This window comes from Lathamus discolor, chromosome 3 (assembly GCF_037157495.1).
Source record: "Lathamus discolor isolate bLatDis1 chromosome 3, bLatDis1.hap1, whole genome shotgun sequence".
Taxonomy (NCBI): Eukaryota; Metazoa; Chordata; class Aves; order Psittaciformes; family Psittacidae; genus Lathamus; species Lathamus discolor.
In genome coordinates this window covers 57,912,594-57,938,719 of record NC_088886.1, presented here as the reverse complement: position 1 = coordinate 57,938,719, position 26,126 = coordinate 57,912,594, and the positions used below count along the sequence as shown (strand labels likewise).

General features: G+C 39.0%; 1 protein-coding gene across 1 annotated transcript; it reads right to left on the bottom strand.

The window, feature by feature from the left end:
• Positions 1–16,264: 16,264 nt before the first annotated feature.
• On the bottom strand, positions 16,265–26,000 carry RBP2 (retinol binding protein 2). The gene is made up of 4 exons (XM_065672697.1): positions 25,928–26,000; positions 22,218–22,396; positions 17,958–18,059; positions 16,265–16,318 (listed from the first exon to the last, which is right to left on the bottom strand). The coding sequence occupies exons 1-4, from the start codon at positions 25,998–26,000 to the stop codon at positions 16,265–16,267; spliced, it is 408 nt and encodes a 135-aa protein (XP_065528769.1).
• Positions 26,001–26,126: the final 126 nt, after the last annotated feature.

Genomic DNA, 26,126 nt, shown 5'->3' with positions numbered 1-26,126 from the left:
GGAAAGGAAGAAATTCCTTTGCTGTTAGCTTCTCCTGGGAAGTTGTCATAATAGAAAAAGTCAAGTGCAGAGAAGCCCAGGGCATAAGCCAAGACTGACCTTATGGTAGGAGGGAGACAATGAAATGAAGAAATAAAATGAGGAGTATCTTTCGTAGCTGTTAGATTTGAGGGTGCCAGTTCTGAGCCAAAAAAAACATGATCCACAAATTGCTACAAAGTAAATAGGTGTATAGAGGAAATGTTATTATGTATTTGTTTTCCTTTGGTATCTCCATGTTCTGAACTAGCCACTGTTTCACCAGGGGTTATATACAAAGTAGCTGGAACCATGCAGAGTCTCTAAGGCGTCTTTCAATACAGACATTACAGATCAAAATCTCTACTTTGTTTTGGGTTTTGGGTGTTTTTTATGTGACCCCACAGCTATTCTTATACCTCTTTACAGAAAAATATTTTTCAGGTAGAAAAAAGAGAACACCAACACAATGTTTTTTTTCTCAGGTAGTGCAGCACAGTGCAACCACAGGCCTTGCTTCCATTAGAAACTAGAATAAAGCTGTAGAGAATATTTACTGTGTATAACTGCCTTGTTGTTAGAAACACAAACAGCATTTCCATAAAGTGTGGATATGTGTTTGTAATGACGTGCATCATAAAGGAGCTGGTAATCCAGTGTTGCAGGATACATTTCCTGTAGGTGCAAAGCTACTCTTAAATCTCTTGAAAGTTCTCTATGCAAAGCATAAAAAAGGACCTTTTTCTATTACCAAAAAAAAAAAAAAAAAGGATGTTCTAAATAACTGGCCAGCTACGTGCTGGTAGTTGAAGCAGCTTCATTCTGACACATTAAAATATGTAAACTTAAAAAATGCACTGGACCCCTGTAATAAAGGAATTCTGCACATTTTTATTGTTGATGATTTAGTTAGAAACACAGCAGCTATAATGGGATTGCAACAAGAGATACAACAGTTATAAGGAGGGAGTCACTATAGTACTGTTTCAGCCTATGGGTAATTTCTTCTTTATAAGGCACCTCAGCATAGCAAATCCATTCAACATTGCTTTCCTGAAATTTCAGCTTAGATCCTTTTGGCTATGAAATTATTGTCAGTTTTTGAATTTGTATGTCAATAGAAAGTTTTCTGGAAGCAAGACAGAGCATTTTAAGGAAAAAAAAAAAAACCAAAACAAAAAACTAACAACCCACACCAGTATAATATGGTTCTTACAAAGAAAGATGTTAGTTTGGGTTACCAGTCACAAGCACCTCTAGTTTATCCTCAGTGTGCCAAACGAGAAGATAAAAAACACCAGTCCGCTTTCTTTTTCTCTGAGGTAAGGACTAGAAGTCTAGAAATAAGGGCTATATCCAAATGACTCATTCCATATGCTTGGAAATTCACATTCAGGCAAAAATCTAACAGACACTCTTAGCAAGATCCATACCTGCTGTATTAAATGTACTGTGTGCTGCAGTTGGCAGCTCGGTCCTTAGGATCCAATATTTCTTTGCCTTGACTGTTCTACCAAGGATGCCACCCTTCCTATGTAAATTCTTTGTTTCACCAGACTTCAGCCATTGCTCATTTTGTTTATGGGGCTATGTGGCACCTCCCAGCATCACTGCATTTCACTTTACAGTTCCGTTTGCCAGCATCTGTGAGCTTGACTATTATCTCAAGGTAGTATAATGGACAGCTTGCTAATTTCCTAAGTATTCTCTGAGTGATCTTGTAATCTGAATTATTATTCTCATTTAGAGCCTTTCTTTCAGAATATATAGAGGCTTTTATATATTTAGGTCAACTCTACAGTATTATAAAGTATTTATTTCATATGCAAAATTAATGTGAACTGTCAGGAGTTAATACTTGCAGTGCAGTGAACTGTAGTAAAACTCATAGCAGCCTTAGCTTGGAAGATAGTAAAGACTAATGGAAAACAGTGGGTTTAGAGAGAAGGTGTTATTAACATGTAGATGACAGACCTGTGAGACAAACCTCACTGTAAATCTGATTAAAAGCTCCCTTGAAAAGATCATATTTCACTTTGTTGCAGATCACAGATACAGCAGTGTTGTGGAACGCAGTTTGTCTCTTTCAGTCTGGGGTGCCTAATCTTTGTTCTTGCTCTCCTGGAAACATGCTAGCCTTAGATACAAAGACTCATACAGAGATCAGAGTATTACAGTCATTAGGATAATGATGAATTAAAATATTAGTAAAGAGAGGAAAAATTTTAGCAGAACTGTCAAAACTGTAGAGTTCCTATTAGGAAAAAAAATAATCTTGTTCTCTCCAAACCCTGCATCCTGCCGGTAACAGCCTGATGGTACATAAACTGATAGTTTTAAACAAAATGGTAGTTGCTTCAAATACAACCATATATGTGGTGCATACAGAGAAAATAGACACTGCAGTGCATAAAAAAGGATTGAAAGTTTTATGTTTGAAGTCACCTAAAATAACATCGCCTGACACTTGCACAGAATCACAGAATCCCAAGGGTTGGAAGGGACCTCAAAAGATCATCTAGTCCAACCCCCCCACAAGAGCAGGGTAACCTACAGTACATCACACAGGAACTTGTCCAGGCGGGCCTTGAATATCTCCAGTGTAGGAGACTCCACAACCCCCCTGGGCAACCTGTTCCAGTGCTCTGTCACTCTTACAGTAAAGAAGTTCTTCCTGATGTTAACGTGGAACTTCCTATGTTCCAGTTTACACCCATTGCCCCTTGTCCTATCACTGGGTATCACTGAAAAAAGCCTAGCTCCATCATCCTGACACCTACCCTTCACATATTTGTAAACATTGATGAGGTCACCCCTCAGTCTCCTCTTCTCCAAGCTAAAGAGACCCAGCTCCCTCAGCCTCTCCTCATAAGGGAGATGTTCCACTCCCTTAATCATCTTTGTGGCTCTGCGCTGGACTCCTTCAAGCAATTCCCTGTCCTTCTTGAACAGAGGGGCCCAGAACTGGACGCAATATTCCAGATGCGGCCTCACCAAGGCTGAGTAGAGGGGGAGGAGAACCTCTCTTGACCTACTAACCACTCCCTTTCTAATGCACCCTAAGATGCCATTTGCCTTCTTGGCCGCAAGAGCACATTGCTGGCTCATGGTCATCCTCCTATCCACCAGGACCCCCAGGTCCCTTTCCCCTTCACTACTTTCCAGCAGGTCAACCCCCAACCTGTACTGGTACATGGGGTTGTTCTTCCCCAGATGCAAGACTCTACACTTGCCCTTGTTAAATTTCATCAAGTTTCTCCCCGCCCAACTCTCCAGCCTGTCCAGGTCTTGCTGAATGGCAGCACAGTCCTCTGGTGTGTCAGCCACTCCTCCCAGTTTTGTGTCATCAGCGAACTTGCTGAGGGTGCACTCAGTTCCCTCATCCAGGTCATTGATGAAAATATTAAACAGCACCGGTCCCAGCACCGACCCCTGAGGAACTCCACTAGTCACAGACCTCCAGCTAGATTCTGTGCCATTGACCACAACTCTCTGCCTTCTTCCTTTCAACCAGTTCTCGATCCACCTCACTACTTGATCGTCAAGCCCACACTTCTTTAGCTTATCTATGAGGATGCTGTGGGAGACAGTATCAAATGCCTTACTGAAATCGAGAAAAACTACATCTACCGCTCTACCATCATCCCTCCACCTAGTCACTTCCTCATAGAAGGCTATAAGGTTGGTCATACATGACTTCCCCCTCATAAAACCATGTTGGCTGTTCTTAATGACCTCCTCATCCTTGATATGCCTAGTGATGGAGTCAAGAATAAGTTGTTCCATCACCTTTCCAGGGATGGAGGTAAGGCTGACCGGTCTATAATTACCCGGGTCCTCCTTCTTGCCCTTCTTATAGATTGGTGTGACCTTTGCCATCCGCCAATCCTCAGGCACCTCGCCCGTTTCCCACGACTTACCAAAGATGATGGAAAGTGGCCTAGCAATGACCTCCGCCAGCTCCCTCAGCACCCGTGGGTGCATTCCATCTGGACCCATCGATTTACAGATGTCCAGTTTGCATAGCTGATCCCTAACCCAATCCTCATCTACCAAAGCAAACTCCTCCTTTGTCCTGACTCCGTCTGGGGCTATAGAAATCAAGGGCCCTCGGAGAGAGTCTGCAGGAGTAAAGACAGAGGCAAAGAAGGCATTCAGCACCTCTGCCTTCTTTATATCCTCTGTCTCCAGGGTACCCACTTCGTTCAGCAGTGGGCCTATATTGCCTCTTGTGTTAGTTTTATTTGCTATGTATTTGAAGAAGCCCTTTCTATTGTCTTTAACCCGACTAGCAAGATTGAGTTCCAAGGAGGCCTTAGCTGTCCTAATTGCCTCCCTACATCCTCTAACAACTGTCCTATATTCCTCCCAAGCGGCCAGCCCCTCCTTCCATAATCCATAGATTCTCCTTTTCCACTTGAGTTTGCCCAGCAGCTCCTTGTTTAACCACGCCGGTCTCCTAGATCCCTTACTTGACTTCCTACTCATTGGGACGCTCCGATCCTGAGCTTGGAAGAAGCGGTCCTTGAATGCTAACCAACTATCTTGAGCCCCTTTACCGCCTAGTACACTTTCCCATGAGACTTCCCTTAGCAGTTGACTGAAGAGGCCAAAGTTGGCCCTTCGGAAATCCAGAACTGTGGCTTTGCTAGGTATTCTATTCCTCCCACACAGGATCCTAAACTCCACCATCTCATGGTCACTGCAGCCAAGGCTGCCATTGACCGTCACCACTTCGACCAAACCCTCCTTGTTGGCGAGTACTAAATCTAGCAGCGCTGCTCCCCTAGTTGGTACGTCCACCATTTGCATTAAGAAATTATCATCAATGCACTCGAGGAACCTCCTAGGCTGTGAATGACTGGCTGTGTGAGTCTTCCAGCAAATATCGGGGTAGTTAAAGTCCCCCACGACGACTAAGGCATGTAGTCGCGAGGCTACTTCCAGTTGCCTGTAGAAAGCCTCATCAACTCCTTCGTCCTGATCAGGAGGTCTGTAATAGACCCCCACAACTGTATCACCCGTGCCAGTCTGCCCCTTGATTCGTACCCACAGACATTCCACTTGCTCCTCATCTGACCCCGGACAGAACTCAATACATTCTAGTTGCTCTCTCACGTAAAGAGCAACTCCACCACCTCGCTTCGCTGACCTATCTTTCCTAAAAAGGACATAGCCATCCATGACCACATTCCAGTCATGTGAACTGTCCCACCATGTCTCTGTAATTGCCACTAGATCATAACCTTTAGCCTGCACACAGACTTCTAACTCCTCCTGTTTATTCCCCATGCTGCGTGCATTGGTGTACAGGCATTTCAGGGAGCCAGTCCTAGTACCCTTTTTCCCCTGCGGGACAGGGTCTAAAAAGCTATCCTTTCCCACAAGTGAAACAAGAGATTGATAGTCCTCCTTAGCCCGCCATCCTTCAATCCCTAGCATGTTCCTCTTGGGCTTGTCCCCAACAGGCCCAGTTAAATCCCCCAACTGGCAATCCTGCCAAACTTCAGCTCTGTGGATTTAGATTTGTTTTGCATTAGATGTCTTCATCTGAACAAGGAACCTGTGTCAGCTTGATCTTTCTAGTTTCAGTGGAAAAATTTAGTCATTTTTGGAAAGGTATTAAGGGAGTATAAAAAAAAGCTTCCTTAAAATCAGCAACAGGATGATCAACAATATTTTTAGCAGTATCTGATATGGACTTAATTTAAGCAGAAAATATAACAGAAAGTATTAATCGTATTAGCAGAGTAAGTTACCTTCATGCTAATAATGAAGAGATGTCCATAAATGGGGAACTCTGCCAAACTGTGTTATCAGCGAGAGTGAATGAAGTGTTGTACATAATAGAGACTCCGGTTCTTACCCTCTTGCGCTTCTTTGAGTGCATTTGATTCATTAGATAAATGTTATCTTTATGCCATTTTTGTAATCGCTTAGCAGGAATTACCCTGATTGACCTGCTAGTGCTTCTGATTTATTAACACTTACTTCCTTGTATTTTATTATTTGGAAGCCAAAGTCACAATTTTGGCATGATTCCATTTCCATTAAGATTGGTGGCAAAAGGGCAGGCCTTGGAGCCACACAAGTAGTTTGAAATGCAGCAGTATATCCTCCCAGGTATTCCAAGTTTAGAGCATAAAATTTCTTTTTATCAGATTTACAATGCATTCCACTGCAGCAAAATGTTGGTATTAATGTTCTTTTATTGAGTTTTGAGGCCTCAGATAAACTTACTCCATTTTCTCTGCTCTTCTTTAAATCTGTCAAACTGATTCAGCAGGCAGTTTAGTGTGCCCTGAATATGATCTTGAGATAACATGAACCAGAAAACCTATGAAATGATGACTTCTTGTCTGAGGAATATCAGTCCCATAGCTACCTAAAAATTCCTATGGCAATATCCGTGATTTCATCACAAAACTATAGATTGATTTTCACTTTTAATTGCTATTATATATTATTACCTTATCATGCTGACCACAGGGATGGAGTGTGCTTGGGAAATGATTCAGCACAGAGCTTTCCATAAGCTTGCAAAAAAATTTTATGGGATGGTATTACCAGTCATCAGAAGGATTTGTTGCCAGAGCTCTGGAAAGCTGAAACTGCTGTGTGTGTTTTCTACTAATGTTAGACAAGATTGACATAACAAGAGTTATTTTTTATCCAGATAAAGAGCAGTAATAAAAGGAAGTTTGAGAACAACACTATGGACACTTACTCAATGTGAAAGGTTAGTGGACAGACTTAGATAATTGACTACGGCTTGTGAATGAACAAAGTTGTTTGTTTCTTCTTGGTCATGCAGTTTTGAGTTTTCCAGATGCAAAGATATAACATCCGCTTTTACAGTGTACATAACAGAATCAAACCATCAGAACATGTCGATTTAGTTAAAATGAACCAAACAGTATAAATATCTAAACATTCCACGTAAGGATTTGTTTCAAAGGAATGGTGATGATGTTAAAACTACTTTTATGGGACTGGGATGATATAAGACAGTATCTCAGCAAACGGAAGGAAATTGAGGCTAAAGAATAGCTGTCATTCTTGTTACCGATATCCTATTGTTTAGGCACTCATCCTGCATGACTTAATGCTCTGCTACGATCAGTCTTTTGTTTTATAGTTTAATAGCAGCTGTTTCACCACAGGCACAAGTGCAGGTCAGGCTTGCGGTGTGCTAGGCACATAAAACCAAGCCCCTGCTACCTGGTTTGTTTTCAGGTAAGGCTAATTTACACAGGGTGTCAGCAGAAGCTCTTAGAGACTCCAAATATGACCATAATCCAGAACCATTCTCTCATGATATGCCTGCCAAATGGAAAGTGTCAAGAGGTTTTGGGCTTTTTAAAATTTTATTCCTATTTCTCTAATTTGTTTTTAGTAATTGTAATATGTAGGGTTCTTTTAGGAAAGTTTAAGACCATTCTGTCTTTGTGATTTGAGCTGCATAGTTACATGGTCTCCCTGGGAAGTGGTGGAACCACCATCCCTGGAAATGTTCAAAAACCATGTAGATGAGGCCCTTAGTGGACATGGTTTAGTGGTAGAAGCTCGAGGAATGGTTGGACTTGATGATCTTAAAGGTCTTTTCCAACCTAGTTGATTCTGTGATTCTATGACTATTCTATGATCTCTCAGTTTGCTTTGTACATCAAACAATTAGCACTTACACAATTGTATGGCATTTCTGTAGCACTGAATGTATGTCTTTGTTTTTGAAGCTGCATCTTCACAATGACACAGTAACAAGCTATTTATGTAGGAGAGCAGGCAGTAATGAAAGCTGTATTATATTTTATCCTTGCTTTTTATAATAATCACATATAAATAATGTATTGCCAGAGGCAAATGTAACAATGTATTTATATATACAAGCTGTATACAAGCTGTTTCTTTTGTTTTCCCATTTTTAGTAGAATCTGAATCATTAAAATTTTCAAAGATAGTCATATGCGTAATTCAACAGTAACAGTGTGTGCTGTGTAGCCTCTTCATCTAGTCTGAAGACTGCAAGTTATCACAACTATGACTGTCTAACACCTGAATTTTTAAACTCAGACTGTAGCAGTTAGTGCTTTAAACTTTGAATGACTTTTTCAGTCCTTTGTCAAAATACTACACAAGTGAAACCTGACACAGGATTTGTAGCATTCAGATCATCTGGACAAATTCATTCTCAGAAGTGAAATATATAATCTGTTGATGAGTGAGAATTAATATAGGGTCTTAGCTCAAGCTAAAAATGTTTAGGCTTTTAATCCCAGATGTTTCTGGTTCAATTCCTCTTATGCTGCTATTCTTGAAAATGCCGCCATTCTCTTATTATACAGTCAACTTCCCCCCTCCTTCCAATTAGTAATAATGGCTATCACCTACATACGGTTTTCTTTCCTTTCTGAAGAGGCACATCTAATTCTTCTATGAAGAACTGATATCTACTATTTTTATTGGCTATCCAGATTAAACCTGATGACTGTAATATGTACCTAGTATGTAGCTGGAATTTAACCCCCTCAAAGTAAAAGCACTTGTAAAGTTGTGATGTGTTTTAGACTACAGACATTGTCTCAATAATTGTCTTGTTAAAATAAAATCATATAAATTTTATTAAATTTACTCTGGAGGTATAAAAATTACAATAGTGACAGTATTTTTTGTTTTGAGTCTGTGGAGAGGCAGGAAACTCGGATAACATCAGATTCCACCCTGACCATGTGTTGGAAAGATTTGCCACTAGATGACGCCTTGATTCTGTTAATTTCTTTCTTTTTTCCTGACTGATAGCTGTACCTGAGATCCTGAAACTATTTCTTTAGTAAATCCACCTGGGAAAGAATGCTTTTCACGTATTTTTAAGTGATAATTTTTAAAGCCTTCTGTTGAATTAATTACAATTATTGCTAGTTTTAACTCCAGCCTGTTTTGATCATCAGTTTTCTTGTTTGTTATACTGATAATTTTTCTGTCTTGGACAAAACTGTTTTTAAAAACAGTTTTTCTGAGTACATGTTTTTCATGTTTCTCTGCTTCACAGCTGTAACTTACAAGTAGAAGCAGATCAGGACATTGTCCTTTATACCACCTACAAACAGCCATTTAGCATGTCTGGATAAAGGCTTGTATAAATATGTTTCATTTAGTGCACACTTTTCCTTACCAGGAGAGTGGAGAGTGTGAGGGGAACAAACTATACTTCTGTAAAGCATTTTAATACTGGCATAATTCTGCATCTTATGATACATGCTCATAAAAACTGTCACTGATCCTGGTACTAACAAGTAAATAATTCCTGTGTGGACCAGGCCAGAGAGAGACTGAAATTTTCTGTTTAACCGCAGAATAAGGCAAGTGTTGTAGTTCCTATTCCTCATTCATTAGTCTCTGCACTGAAGAACTTCAGGTCTGTAGTCTGTGATACACAGCAGGTAACGATAGTAGAACAAATGAACATGGACCAGGTGTTCCACAGTAAAATACATGCTTGTTTCTGCCCAGTAGTTTCTTGTCATTAGTATAAGGAAAATCACAACAGCCTCCTGTTCAATGAAAGAGAGGGAATTTCTTCATTTTTGCTTAAGCAGTACCTCAGTGTAGACATCTGCAGGTGGACAGTTGCATCCAAGCAGCTCCTGGCACCAAGTTGACCAACAGGAACTACTTCCTTTGTGATAATTTTTGTACGTGTCAGAAGGCTGCACTAGGCCATCCTTTACAAAAAAGTCACTATAACAGATCTTGTATGGTAGGACACTGCTATGTTCCTATGCATACTTGTTTGTTTTGCTGACAAAATACAGCCTCAATAGGTGGGTTTGTAACTGGAAGAGACCCTATTATCCACTCTCTGAAGATTTTACAATATTTAAAAACACACTTTAATGAAAATGCTATCTGATTTTTTTATGTGAACTATTTCATGACAACTGATTAATATTGTTACGTTAAATGTAATCGAAATCAGTGCTGGAGTTACTTGCAGGGCTTCTCAGAGATGAGACTAGGAAGACTGTCTCTGACTGGAGTTAGAAGCTGGGAGCTTGTATAAAATAACCCTGGGAGCCAGTATTATTTTGTCAGCAGTACTTTTTGTGACTGTATATTGGCTAAGATAATTCTGTTGTTCATGAAAGTGATTTGACTTGAACAAAAAAAATGGGCTTTCCTAGCTTACATCAGATTTGTATTTATACTTATAGTGACAAAAGGAGGCTTCTGGCAATAAGCCTTTGCAGCATTTACCAGACTTTTCAGGATTTTTTTCTGTGTGGAAGGTGATAGTGTAAAAAAAAAAAAAAAGATTATACTTATTGTATTACTCATTTTATTTAAAATATGATTATTTACTTTCTCTTCTTAAAAAATAATCACTACATTAAAACATTTGTCTTCAGAGAAGATGGTGCAAATTCTTCTATGGCTTCAAGTAACTTCATAAAGGGCCATAGAACACGTTAGCATTAAGTATTTAAGAAAGCTTACCTGTATCGTGCATTAGATAGGACAGGCCCACTGTACTTTGCAGCTCATTTCATCATACAGTGATGTGGTTACAATCTTACACATTAAGAAGAGCTACATTAACCAAGATATATTTTTTTCCACTCTCTAATTACTACTGCCATATAATAAGACCCAACATTGAACTAGCTATTGAAGTTCTCATATTGAATAAAGATGTCCTCTGGCATCTTTTTTTAATACCTAATCATTATAATACAGGGGAGGGAAAGGATGATAAAAGCACTGGGCTACCTTTATGCTCTTCAGGCAGTGGATATTAATTACTGCTGGTGCAGCTGACAGGAAAGGATAGGAGTAGTAATGGTTTTCATTACCAAAACCTAATGGAGTGGTCAGGAAAGAAGGATAAGTTGTAATCTTTTAACAATCTGAGACCAATTGATTGAAATGTTTCCAGATTTTGTTCTTAGTCCAAGTGGAATCCAGAAAATCATCAAAACATGCAGCAAAAAGGCTCTAGTATTGATATAATATCTGAGAAAGTGATTTAGACTGTAAGTGCTTAAGGTGCAACTGACTGTTCTGTGTGAATTCTGTGACTGTAGAACTGCATCCAGTGTATGGTTTTAGGAGTCCTGACTGTTAATATTGTTGGTAATCTAAGCAAAGGACTACAGACATTTTATTTTGCAGGCCCAGATTTTCATACAAGTCGTCGCATTGTTTTAATATCCAACAGGGTGATGCTGATTTATTCTATGAAAGAATTTTATTTTGTGTCTAATCCCCTGAGGAAACAAATTTGCAGTGAGAGGTCAATTATTTGGGCATTTTTTAACCCTATTCCAAGGTGCCAAAACGTGTTTCATTGGAAGATTCCTGACATATTATAGGTCTCATTGCATTTAAGTTACTTGCACTAGGACAGCTACAGAGTTCTTTCATATACTTAATAAATAAAAACACATATCTGAGAAGTTCCTATAGTGTCTTCATGCACAGCCTTGCTTATAGTTTGAGATCTACAGCAAACTGAACATATTTTTATTTATGACTTTGGGAAGGATTGACTTTCTTCTTTGAAACAAAAGACAAAGAGAAACTGTATCAAGAGAACACAGATCTTTTTCTTTTATCTTTGTGAAAAACCTGTAAACCCAAGTCTGATCACAAGGGCCAGAATCTTCATTGCCTTGCACTGCTTGCTGTGTCAATGGCACATCACAAGGTTCGAACTGCTAAAGCATGTTCTGGAATTCCTTTGAGTCAACTTGTTCCACGGTAGAGATTCAGGTAGCTGGTATGAGATCATCTTCTGACAAATATTGCCCTCTCATAGTAGTGCATTGCCCTTATAGAATCTCATAGTACTTGTACGACAAGCTAAGGAGAGTCAGGTAAGAAGAGGTGTAACTAAAACAATATCCCTGTTGCTGTGAGCAGGTGTTGCATCTAGAAGTCCAAATCAGGGCAAGGGCTGGAGCTGTCTAGACTTCCACTGGGGACCACATTGGATCCTGCAGCCCCATGATCAACAGTTAACTCATTTCTACCACTGTGATTTAGTCACAGTCAGCATTGATCTTGCTCTGCTGCAGAATCACTATGCAATTAGCATGGCAGTAGAAAATCTGGTTCTGCTTCCTGGTTTAAATGGCACAAGTTCACTAAATCAGAAATAGTTCAGTTATGATCATACAAAGCCCTTCTCTGGAAAACACTTATTTTCCTTTAGTGACTTCTGATGTGCTAACATTTTAACTGAGTGTTCCTGTTTTCTGTGTATTCAGTTTATGCCATCAAGGAAAGCAATTTGCTGTAATGCTACTCAAGGCACCCATTAGTAGCAAACAGCAATCTGTGTTTTTAGAGAACCAAGGCTGTTATTTCACAAAGGGAGCCATTCAATTCTGCCTTAATCCTCTAACCAGTAAAGCTCATCTTCCAGGTGTTATTCCTGACTATTTTACTGATATTGGTTTCTCAAAAATGTTTAGAAATTTAGAGTCAAATGTCGATTGTTGTTGGTGATTTATTAAGAAAAACACAATATTATGTATATCTGTACCAATAAATGTAAATTCTCAATTATTTGTTTTTGAGTTAACAGAAAAAATTGCCATATGCCACATGGTTTTGGTTTTAGTTGCATATTTTGATCATTAAAGTTGAAAGATAAGTGTTTAACTTAAAACCCCTGTTCCTAATCATTCAGGAAGTTTGTTGCATTCTTTTGTTGTTGAATCTTTGAAGCAGATGTCAATAACAGTAAATAGTGATAAACATTTTCCTGACACTGATACTTTGAATGCATTAAATTCTGCAGCTCCATAGTCTGCGTTATCAGTAGATATGTATGATTTGACTCAGGATCTTATCTGGCTGAATGGAATGACACCACAGAAGTCCTCTGACTTAAGTAGAATATGTACTGTCATCTGTTGTATTGCCATTTCTATTTAATGATGTCTGAAGCACTGCAGTGTGAGATATAATTAAAGCAAGTGTGATATTTAGAGAATAACAGACAAAATTTTTGCAGCCATTGAAAATCTTGTCAGATTAATTTCATTTAAAATCTCATTTTCACACAATGATTTCTTCTGATCTTCACCATCTGCATAAAAAGTGTAATCAGCGAGCTGAAATTAAAATATCTGCAACTCTGCCCTTGAAGTCAATCACAAATGAAACCTGAGAAGAATGTGTTCTGGTGGGGAAAAAAAACTTCTGAAGAAATCCTTTCTATTAATCTCTCCCCACCAAGGCAAAATATTACCCTTGTTTAAAAAAAGTACAAATAAATGTATTTAAACAACTTAATGGTGAAATTCTATTTGTCTTCACCAGATCTTGAAGTCAAAGCTGATTTAGAAACCTCCAACTTTCTTTCACAAGTACCACATCAGCAGAGCACATAGAACATGCATGGCAAACTTGAAAGCCATTCTGTGCAAATATGTAACCCTCCAGAGCTTAACAGAAAGATGGCCTCTTAGGAACTAGCCACAGAACATTGTTGGTGGGAGCATTTACAACGTTATCCTGCAGCATTTCCCCGCAGTGTTGCTTTCTTCTTTTAACAGTTGATAAGAAAATGCTCGTTGACCTGAGGGAGAAAAATTGACTCCATGAAGAGGGTTTTTATAAATTCCACCATAAATATTTCTTACACACGCCTTTGTCCTTGTCTGTTGAAAAGTCCAGTGCCAGGTAATGGTACTGACTCTTTGTCCAGTACCGTAATCACTAGGAAGTGCTTTTGTTACAGTACAGGCTTTTCTGTTGTCTGGATCAGAATGTTGCTGGTAAATTTCCTTCCTGTTAACTGTAGTTGAGTAATATTCTGTATGAGGAGAAGAATCAATGCAAATGGTAATCCTTCAAAACATCTGAGACAGCACTGCGCGCCAGAGGGCTGAAAAACTGTGAGTGAACATCCTCTGATTTACCAGTAAGATCTGTTCCTCCTGTGCAAGTACTTAATCTGCTGACAAGGAGATAAGGGACTTTGTACAGCTTAGAGACCAATCTAACATCACAAATATGACACAAACAAGTATATATATACATGCCTTTGGAAGCAATTGTAATGCAACAAAATTAATATCTCCTCTGTCTCCAGTTCTGTGCATACAGTTGCAAAGGTGCTCTAAGTTCCTACATATCAGTATGTGTGGGAAGAAAATGCTGCTCTGCAATGTAAAAAACCTTGCACATCTGCTCACTCCCTGTTAAAGCGTTAAAGAAAACTGATGACCAAAAGTGGCCAGATCCAGTTTTCTCCTAATCAAAGTCTACTGAAATGCACAGTGGTCTATTTCATGAACTTCCCTACAGTATCCATTAGATAAAACCAGTAAACATAATAAGAAATCAATTGAAGAATGCTTCCTTTCCACCTGCAAACTCATCCACTGTGATTTATTGATAGTTCTTTGTGCTACATGAAAGCTTTTCCTTTGTTTTCTGATTTGGTGTGAAGTTATGAAACCCTGTGTCGTGCAGGCTTACTCCTGCCAAGAACCAGCTATGAGAAATGTCACTGATTAAAAAGTGCACATTTTGTTTCCCAGTGATTACTTTGTTCTGATAACATTTTGAAAGCTTAATGAACTGTGATACTTCCTATGCTAGTAACTAGCAGAGACTTAGAAATAGGAATTAGATATATTTCTAATGAAAAGTCAGGGTGAGGGTTGAATAAATAAAAATAAGGAGTTTATCAACTCCAACTGCAGTTTCTTCTATGTGAACTAACATTAGAGCATTGCTTAGATGAAGTACACGGGAAGTCTGATACCAGTCAATTTCTATCAGGAGAAGCAAAGTCCAATTTATAAAAATATCCCTATATATACACCTATATGTCTATGGCCATGTAAGTATTAGTGACTTATTAATTCGATTTGGGTTTTTGCAGATGTAACCTTGTTCTCAGCTGGGACACTGTCTCACTGCTTTCCTATCAGGAAAGCAGCAAGACAGTGGGAAGGCTAAGAGCAGGTTGGGACAGAGAGAAAGCATATATCCCCGTTTCTGCAAAGTGTTTTTCCACATCCCTTCTCCAGTTCCTTACCACAGATCTGTTTAGCGAATTGCCACTCCTCCCATACCAAACAGAAGATGGGGGCCTGTGGACAATATGAAATTGAAATGCTGATAAAGTTTATGCGAAAATTTATATATCTGCAAGGCAAAGTTGTAGGAAAGACAGAATATTTTATTAAAATAATTCATATGGTTGGGAAAAACCAGATGAGCCTTTGGGCATACAAGCCCTTCTTCAGTTCTGTGGAACGTGTGCATTTTGTTGAATAACTTCTATTTACTGAAGTAGTGCTCAACATCCATGGTTAACTTAAACTTGCCTTTAGCAAAGTACATGAATTCCTTTGAAAAACCTGAAATAAAACTTAGAAGAGTTGTATGGAAATTACTTTCCTTTTTAAAGTCTCTGAAAGGGAGGTAGAAGGTGGAGATTGCAGCTGGGTGGGTACTCTTTATGCACAGGGTACAGGCAGTCTGCGTGTCCTCTGCAGTTCTTCTCCTACAGCCATAAGTATGCCTTAGTTTGCACAACATGGAGCAACTTTTGAATATAAAGTTTGCTTCAAACAGTAGATTTCTCCACTGGGATAATTAGTAGGATGCCAGTTCTAGCTGGTGTTTAGCAGCATTGTCAATGATTCACTTTAGGAATGCATTAAGGAGCTACCGCATTTCACATTGGCAAGGAAACATGATCAGGTGGTAACCACTAGCAGCTATAGACCTGAGCCAAAATCAAATCAATCACCTGAATGCGAAAGGCCACATATCATATTCAGTCAGCCATTCTGTTGCCTGAAAGTGTGGACTTTGTGATCTGGAACTAAATTAAACAAAAACAGTCCAACCAATGCCCAGTTTTACTCAGTCATCCAAACATATTAGAATATTACAGATATTATAGAGAGATACGCTGTGGTCGAGATCATTGTAACTGTTTTCAGACTTGTCACTGTAAGACATTCCTCTGGAAATGATTAAAAATACGTAGGAAAGCATGATTTGAAAGACAATTATTTTTATTTAACTCCAGACTGAAATACAAAGGAATTTATGATGTTTGTAACTGTTTGATGTTGTTTCTATAAAATGTGTTTGTTTCCATAGACAGGCATAAAATACATTCCGGAGGTGGCGTTGATGAATTATTGCAAAGCTGGCTTGGTTCTTCTCTTAAGACAAAACATAACAGCATAATGGTGCAGCTTTCTGATCAGTTTTATTTTTTCTTCTTATATACCTGATGGCACACCTGGTCTTCGCATGTCAGTTCCTACAGTATTGAAACAATTAGTTAGTATATAGTGGTATAAGTTGTATTTTGCATAGGCAGGAGATCCTGCCAGAAATCACTACAACTGAGCCACTGCAATAAAAAGATGTGTTTATGAAGAAGAGAACAAAAAGAATAGTGTATTATATGTAACCAAACAGCAGGCATGCACCACATGTTGTAGTAATTAGATTTTGACAGCTAAACTGAGTTTTAAGAAGAATAAACATAAAAAATGCATAAAAATTGCTCTTTAATGCAAGGCTTTCTCATGCTCTATTGTTAAAGCAGTATACTCTAATAGTTAATTATTCACGTTACTTCATAATTATAAGAAGCTGTGAAACAAGGAATTAAATAAAAAAAAAAGAGAATGTTTTGAACAGATGAAGACATTTGCTTCAGAGACATGCCCAAACCACCTTTCAGGGACCAGAACAACACAACATTTTTGCCCAGTGTTGCAACTGACCCCTTAAAGGTTGGCACACGTGCACATTGCAATGCAGTCAGTTTGGGTAGTCTTCTCATTAGCCTGTGCCAAGTCAGACTTTGAAGTGAGCTGCAGCTGGCTTTTTGTCCAGCAATACTGTTTCTGAAGACTTGTACAAATCTACTTGGTCTCTCTGTTTTCTCCAGTCTTAGCCTGAATCCTGGTGCCAGCATGTAGAACTTTTGTTAAGTCAGGTTTTGAATATGTGTTAAAATAGCATTGAAAAGGTGTACTGAACAATTGGCTTTCAGTTAAGTGGCAGACAGTGTTCTTCCATTCATTGCTTTGACCTTCCAAGCATGGAGACTTGAGGCAGTGTACCTGTCCATACCAATTACCTGTAGGGCACACTTGTGAAAGAGTAGGTATCTAGAGGTAAATCTTGAGAAAGATCAATGAAATCTGCTCCATAAGCTTTCTCCACCCAGCTATTGCAGCATTCAACATTATCATGGCCATTTCTTGATTGCTTTCCCAAGAAACTCTGAAATCATTATCCTATGTATCTAGATTTTTGAAATCTTTCTGGACTTCACTCCTTATTTCCTGCACAGGCTCTTCTGGCCTATCTTGGACTCACCTCATTTAGCATTGGGCTCCAGCTTATTAACTCAGATGTATGAATGTTTCGACTTTTTTCTTGTACTAGAACACAATAATTGCAGTGTAGCTTGTTTGCAGGATCCTCTTGCATACCAAGCAGTTTTTGATCTGTATTACACCACTGTATGCTAAAATCGCATAGTGCTTCTTCCAGAACAAAAATGGCATTTTTCTTGCAATCTGTCCCATCCAGTTTGGGGTTTTTTTGGGTTTTGGTTTGTTGGGTTAATTTTTCCTACCACCGATGATATAAGAATGAGCTGATGTTAGAGGTGTAATGTAACAAGAAGGGTTAATAGCTGAAGGGCAGTGGACTGGAGAAAAAAAAGCCTCTGAAGGGTTACGACTTAACTGGAAGCAAATGGAAAGAAATTGAGCATTCCTGAGTTGTAGCAGAAGGGGAATTTCCCCAGAGCTCAGTGACAGGAGCTGTCTAAATAAAGACCATTCAAACTAGAACAAGTAACAAACCCCTTGAAATGGAAAACCATACTTTGTTGCAGTGTCAGTTATGTACTACGAAATTTGTGTAGCAGCCCTTACCAGATGCAGTAGGTCTCCTTCAATCCAGTGCTTCCAGCCCCTGTTTTTCTTTTCACCTTTCTGAACACACACTAGTTTGTCACCATCCCAGGTCACTAGCGTCTGCATGAATCAGATAATTAACTCAGATATGTTATCAAGAAGTTTATCAATACATGAAAATAAGCTCAATCAAACAATTAGAAGACACAATTCCTTACCATTCCTCACCTTCTTCCTAAACCCCCCTAAAGCAGACATTCAACCAAACCCGGATGCATTCAAGATGACAACAGGATTTTGATGTGAAGCTTCTACAGTGCTTTGCTGTCATTTCCATTAATATCTTCACATACATGAATATAAAGTGTTCATACTAACTAGTGACTTGCTGGGTGAATTAACACTTGTGCCATGAATGCAAATTTTCTTTTTATTTTCTTGCCATTTAAAGCCATTAATAAAAAGATTAGAAGGCTTGATGTGAAGATGAGGGGCTTATACCAACTAGTGCAGTGCTAACACCTTTTCTAGCTCTGCATCAGATAAAAAATGGAAGTGTATGTTACTATAATCTCATGCAATAAATCTATTTATATATTGTCGTGCACTTTCACAAATGACCTTTAAAGAGGAACGATCATAAGCTGGACAACATGCTCTAGCTGACCCTGCTTGAGCAGACTAGGTGATGCCAAGCAGTCCCTTCCATCCTCAGCCATTTCATGATCTGGTGTGATTCAGCCTATCACTAATAAACAGGATAGTGGGCATGTTGATTCTTGTCCAGGAGCAGGATGACCATATCTGTAAAAAAAAGCTCTCTTTACAGGCTAAATTATCTACTCAGATAGAGTATAGTCAAAACAACTTTGAGTTGTTCTAGTTTGAACTGTTGTATTGTAGGGAGGCATTTAACCATGTATCACAGGCAAATCCTCATCGGAGACCAGTTACAATGAATGGAAGTTCAGTTATTAAAAAGCTCCCTGAGTATTGGGAGCTTAATTTATTTTCTAGTTCAGCACTGGGAGATTTATTTCTCTTCTGAGGGAGCTTTCTATTAATAACAAGACAAAACTCATTCCATTTCAGTTAACTTCTTTCTTATTTACAGAGTTTTTAAGCTACATGCTCTTTAAATTATCCATGCCCTCTTTACATTTAAATGTTGCCTAGCAGTTTTATTACCTTCATCTACTTTCAATGTGTCTGAGGCATTGTTTTGTTAATAAAATGACCGGAAAATTCTTTTATAGCAGTCCAGAGAATAATGGCATGACTTGCTTCCTTGTGTCCCTCTCCTCTTATTAGAGACAAGTAATGTGATTTGTTTAGGAAAGAGTATTAGGCAAAAATGGTTAAACCAAGTAGGGTTATAAATGTACAAGCTGTGTTCCCATCCTTCCTTCCAAATATCTAATAATGAAGAGGAGAGTCTGCAAATCACAGAATCACAGAATCCCAAGGGTTGGAAGGGACCTCAAAAGATCATCTAGTCCAACCCCCCCACAAGAGCAGGGTAACCTACAGTACATCACACAGGAACTTGTCCAGGCGGGCCTTGAATATCTCCAGTGTAGGAGACTCCACAACCCCCCTGGGCAACCTGTTCCAGTGCTCTGTCACTCTTACAGTAAAGAAGTTCTTCCTGATATTAACGTGGAACTTCTTATGCTCCAGTTTACACCCATTGCCCCTTGTCCTATCACTGGATATCACTGAAAAAAGCCTAGCTCCATCATCCTGACACCTACCCTTTACATATTTGTAAACATTGATGAGGTCACCCCTCAGTCTCCTCTTCTCCAAGCTAAAGAGACCCAGCTCCCTCAGCCTCTCCTCATAAGGGAGATGTTCCACTCCCCTAATCATCTTTGTGGCTCTGCGCTGGACTCCTTCAAGTAATTCCCTGTCCTTCTTGAACAGAGGGGCCCAGAACTGGACGCAATATTCCAGATGCGGCCTCACCAAGGCTGAGTAGAGGGGGAGGAGAACCTCTCTTGACCTACTAACCACTCCCTTTCTAATGCACCCTAAGATGCCATTTGCCTTCTTGGCCACAAGAGCACATTGCTGGCTCATGGTCATCCTCCTATCCACCAGGACCCCCAGGTCCCTTTCCCCTTCGCTACTTTCCAGCAGGTCAACCCCCAACCTGTACTGGTACATGGGGTTGTTCTTCCCCAGATGCAAGACTCTACACTTGCCCTTGTTAAATTTCATCAAGTTTCTCCCCGCCCAACTCTCCAGCCTGTCCAGGTCTCGCTGAATGGCAGCACAGTCCTCTGGTGTGTCAGCCACTCCTCCCAGTTTTGTGTCATCAGCAAACTTGCTGAGGGTGCACTCAGTTCCCTCATCCAGGTCATTGATGAAAATATTAAACAGCACCGGTCCCAGCACCGACCCCTGAGGAACTCCACTAGTCACAGACCTCCAGCTAGATTCTGCGCCATTGACCACAACTCTCTGCCTTCTTCCTTTCAACCAGTTCTCGATCCACCTCACTACTTGATCGTCAAGCCCACACTTCTTTAGCTTATCTATGAGGATGCTGTGGGAGACAGTATCAAATGCCTTACTGAAATCAAGAAAAACTACATCTACCACTCTACCATCATCCCTCCACCTAGTCACTTCCTCATAGAAGGCTATAAGGTTGGTCATACATGACTTCCCCCTCATAAAACCATGTTGGCTGTTCTTAATGACCCCCTCATCCTTGATATGCCTAGAGATGGAGTCAAGAATAAGTTGTTCCATCACCTTTTGCACAGAAAGGCAATAGCTTTGGTAGTGGTGAAGAGCACACTAGTCTAAGGATTTAAGGAGTGGTGCAACTAATGAGTCCTTAGATACTCAGTAATGCCTTCAACTGATCTAAAGAGATGTGAGAGCAATGTTTCAAAGTGTAAGGTCTGTCACAGGAATATGTCCCACCCAGTGGAAAAGAATGGGTCTTACAATTTCGTGGCTTGCAGCACTGTGAATGAGAAGTAATTTGGAAGAAGTAGTAGGAATTACACTGCATCAAGTTTGAGAATGAAAAGTGATCCACAGTGAATAAACAATGTCTTCTGTTTAATTTGTGCCACTCTAGTGAAGCATAATGTGAGTTCAAATGTAAACACGTTCTGTATGCTGCCAATATCCTGTGGCAATTGCCAAAACAAAACAGGTCTTGTTGACAGTGAGCTTTGATACCAGCATTTCAGAGTTTGGCAACAAGTTCCAAAACCTTGTTTATTGAGAAGACTTTGATGGAAAAGGCAGCATATGTTTGGAGCAGAGCAAGAGAGTTGAGCTTAGCAGAAGAATAAAACTGCAGTAATTGTCAGAGGAGTTGATAGGGGTAGATTCAGTGAGTGATGACAAAGACAAGCAGGTGATGCAAAATTAGCAAGACTGATGGGGACAGTCTGTGGAAATTAAAGATCTACTGGCCTTTCTACCTTTGAAAATCCTCTTTAAGTATTTTAGGGGTGACAGGAGAGTAAAACAGAAGCAGTATTGATACAGAAACTTGACTAACACACAGTATGGTCCTTGATCCAAACGTTAATTCTCTGCATGTCTCACTGAAAGGTGTACGAACATATGCCCACAGTTTCCTAAGGGAGTTTTGAGCTAAGGTTACTCCTATAATCCTAAAGATATTAAAGCATGCACTGCTGGGCCTCCTTGCCTGCCTGCCGCTGCCAGTAGGCCTGCCGTCTGTATCAGTGGTAGCTATATGATTCACGTTTTGATCTTGTCCCTTCCCAGAGCTCCATTAAGATTAATAGATGAGAGAAGGTCTATTTTTAACAGTGTCCAACTGTTAAACTGTCCAGCTGAGGCTGAGCAGGCTCACATAGAAAACACAGTGTGAACCTTGCCACTCAGAACTGGAAATTTATACCGAGTCGCAGAAAGTCCTCGATTCAAATGGATGGATTTATGGTTTCAGGAAAGAAGATAAATAGGTCAAAATGCAGTTTTGCTACTTTCTAAATACATAAAGGTGCATCAGAAAAAAGCTGGAAAAATCTCCTACTAGAAATACATGTAATCAATGATTGTCCTCACGTAGCTGAGTAACCATGCTGATTTCCATGTGTAATAAATGCTTACAGCAGGAAAGAAAACTGTCTCAAGATGCAAATTATTTCTGCTTTATAAAAATCCCCTGATGTTTGTAAATATTGTAGGGGCTTTTTCATGTATTCAGCTGATTTTTGGAACTGCTCCCTCCTGGTCCTGGCTGTAGTGTAAACAGATACAAAGCACCAAACTTTTTACCTTTACCACTCGGTTATCCAGGCCTTTGGTGTGCTCTTCAAACTCCACTCCCACAGTGTAATTCAGTTCATAGTTTCTGAAAGTACTGAGTGTTTTTGTTTTGAAGTTATCACCATCCTGAACAATCTCCTTTGTTTGTTTCAAATGTTTTGCAATCTTACGAGTCGCAAAATCAATATCTGCCATAAAACAGAGAAAAGAGTATCGCAATCAAAAGTCCCATATTTGCTACCAAAAATAAAACCCCACAGCACTTACATTCATACATAATAAAAAACGCCAACACATTTGGTGTGGAACAGAGTTCCACAAACGGCACTTTTACCTGCAACATTTTGTAGAGAAAAAGATTGGTCCAAATAAAAATAATTCTGTGTTTGTGTGTAGACATCCAGCTTGAGGATCTTCCACTGATTATAGATTTACTTATTAACAGGATATCTGTGGGAATGCTGTGAGCTGAGTTACAACATACAACCAGTAGTGAATCCCACATCTCCATTTTTTTTTGAGGATGTGCAACAGTTGTTATTAGATGGACTTGCCTTTTTGGCCACAAGAAGCTGTGGGGTGCCAGGAGTGCTATTATCACTTTATGCCTGGGAGCTGTTCTCTTCTCTTCTGTAAGCATGCAGTGTAACTCATGTAGCACCACACATGCGAGGGTGCTGGTGTGTGTCCTGCAGAGTTACAAATGTTGGCCACCCCCAAAAGAAGAATCTTAAAATAATATTCTTTTTCAGAAAATAAGCATGTTAGAATGGGTATGCAACCAAGGGGATTTTGGCATAGAATCATAGAATGGCTGTGGTTGGAAAGGACCTTAAGATCACCTAGTTCCAATCCCCTGCCATGGGCAGGGGCACCTCACACTAAACCATGTTGCCCAAAGCTCTGTCCAACCTGGCCTTGAACACTGCGAGGAATGGCGCATTCACCACTTCTTTAGGCAACCTCTGCCAGTGCCTCACCACCCTCACAGTAAAGAACTTCTTCTTTATATCTAACCTGAAATTCCCCTGTTTTAGTTTGAACCCATTGCCCCTTGCCCTATCTTTGCAGTCCCTGATGATGAGTCCCTCTCCGGTATCCTTGTAAATAACTGTAATTACATTGTAAATGTTACTTTTACTATGAACCTATAGTCTGTGGAACTATATAAGAGGTTAATTAATTTAAAAATATGGATAAAAATAAGCAATGAAATAAAAGTATGACTTATCTGCGATTGGTAGACAGCAGACACAGAGATGAGGTGTAGTTTAGATGTTAAAGGGTGACGAATTAAAAGCCAAGAGTAAAAGAAGTATCTAAGTACAGCATTTGATAGTTCCTATTTAATATTCTGTCATCATTTTATGCAGAACTGATCTCCTTAACATCCTTATTTTGTTCATGAAGAAGACTAACACTAGAATGTAAACAACTGCTTGCAAATGAATGCATTGAAAGTTTCCAAAAGGGGAATATATATTGTTACGATGACAGTTTGCCCCAGACAATCCACCTAATGCCAGCTGCATTACCATCTGCAATAAATATTTCTGACCAGCTGACCGTGAATCTTGTTATGGTGCTATATGCAAATGAAATAATCTCACATGCTTCTGCAAGAGATTGAAAACTGCTTTTGATTTGTTAGCCATCCTTTAGTGGTTTTGCATGCGAGTTTAATCATTGTCAGCTCAGCAATGCCACATACTAATGGAGCCCATTTTTTGGGGGGTAGATTCATTATGCTACTTGTGAAGTACTAATCGAGATGAGTACAAGGATTGGCTTGAAAAAAAAATATTACTTTTTGACATGGGGAATCATATTCTTGTTCAATATTTATATTCAAGACTTCTTGGGTATATTTTATCTGTTGGGGTGGATTAGAGGTATCTCTGGGTCTGATTTATAGCCAGGTATCATGAAATCCTGTTCTCTCTGAGGAAAAAAATTGTCTAGATTTCCAAAGAAATGCTATTTCTGACTAATATGTTAGTCTTGTAGCTCCTGGAGAAAAATAAGGGGAGGTTTTATTAAAGCGTGGCTTTCATAACTGCATTTTGAACAATACAAGCAATAAAAATGATATGTTGTTCTATTCTAGTAGATTAAAATACTTTGTAGCATGCTTATGATATAATCAAAGTTTCTGGCTTAAAGGGCAAAAGTATTCCTTAATTAAAGTATAGAAATGCATCTGCATTAATTAAAAGGATGGATGAATTTCAACAAACCAAAATCACATTGTGCCTTGAACCTGACCACTTTAATGCTTAAAATATCAACCTCATGTATATTGTGAGAAACAGAGCAGAAGAAAATCTTTTCACCCTTTCCATGTAATTTCCTTCCATTCAGCGAATCACCTATAGCCAAATGTATCTCTGCATTGATTCTGGTGGTGGGGTTTTTTTTGCAGTATTTAATTAGTATAACTTACAAAATCTATATGCATGTATACACAAACCCCCCCATCATGTACTTAGGAAGGGTCAGCCCCAGACAACTTCACATGCATGTATAAATCTAACTCCCCTCTTTTTTTGCTGGTTTTGGAGTGCAGCTGTATTACTGCAGTGGTGGAAAGGTGGTAACTGTTCTTCCAGTGTCAATCCAGATTGCACTGAAGAAATTCTTGAGAAATGGTGATGTCTTCTATTATTTCTTCTTTTCAGCAAATCAAAGTCTACATCTTTGCTAACCTAAGTAGAGGAAGGATTTTCTGCATGCTACTTAGATAATCATAATGACTTGAAGCAAAAAACTTATGACTTTATGGGAACAAAAATGCTTAAAAGGCATTTTGTATTGAAAATAATAGGTGCAGCACAAGAAAACATTTCTTTCCTACAATCAGCTCAGTCATTACAAAAATTTAGTCTATCAATCAGTGTGGGGAAAAATAAGTCTACAATCAACAAAAACTTGATTATGAACAGACATGAACTTGCATTCAGTTAACAATATACTAGCATCTACAAGCAATATCCTATACAATGGATACACAAACTGCAGCTCTCAGGCCTCTAATGCTAAAGAGGCTAACAGAGTAGTAATATAAATTGCCTGAAGAGCAGAACGTCTCTTTTTGTATGTATACATACATTGTCATCAATGATGGTCCCAGCCAAATGAAATTAAGCTTAGTTAACCATGCAAACCTGTCTTTCAGAACTCTTGTGACCTAAGCCTCTTTGCTGTGTATGGACTCCCACAGAAGTTGTCAGAAATATCTGCCCATGCATCTTTAATTCTTTTTAAAGGCTTTTTTCACCTTTATCATCCAACTGGTACATAGAATTTCTACTACTTCAAAGCATTAGTTACTAAACACTATCATTGTTAGGGATGTAGAATATCCCATCTTTAACAGAGCTGACTAGGTTGTGATTTGACTGTTACAATAAGTATATACCAGGAGTAAAAAATATTTAAATCTATAATGTCTGTATCTGAAATATCTGAATTGTTTTGTTTTTTTCCCATCTATACCTGGCTTTTCATTCATCTAAATAATGAATAATACATTTGGCTACAACTCTTCTCTTGCTTATATACTTAGATCACTGTAATTATATTATACTTTTCTGAACTTTTAATCTGACTGGCAGAAACCCTCATGTCACAATGCACACAAATAGTCTCATTAATTTTTAGGAGGATTTTACTTATAATTGAAACATTTTCTCTTTATATAGTTAATATTTTTCATTTACCTAAAGCGACCATGTAGCCTTCAAAGTTTTCATTGCTTTCCATTTCCCACGTCCCATTATAATCAGCAGGCATGATGTCAAGAGCTGAAAACCAACTGCAGATCAAAAGGTGAAGCTGGAAACAGGATCAGCTAAGAGGATGTTTTATAAACTTTTTCATATCTTTTATTTTTAATAAGGTTTATGGTTTTGTAGATAA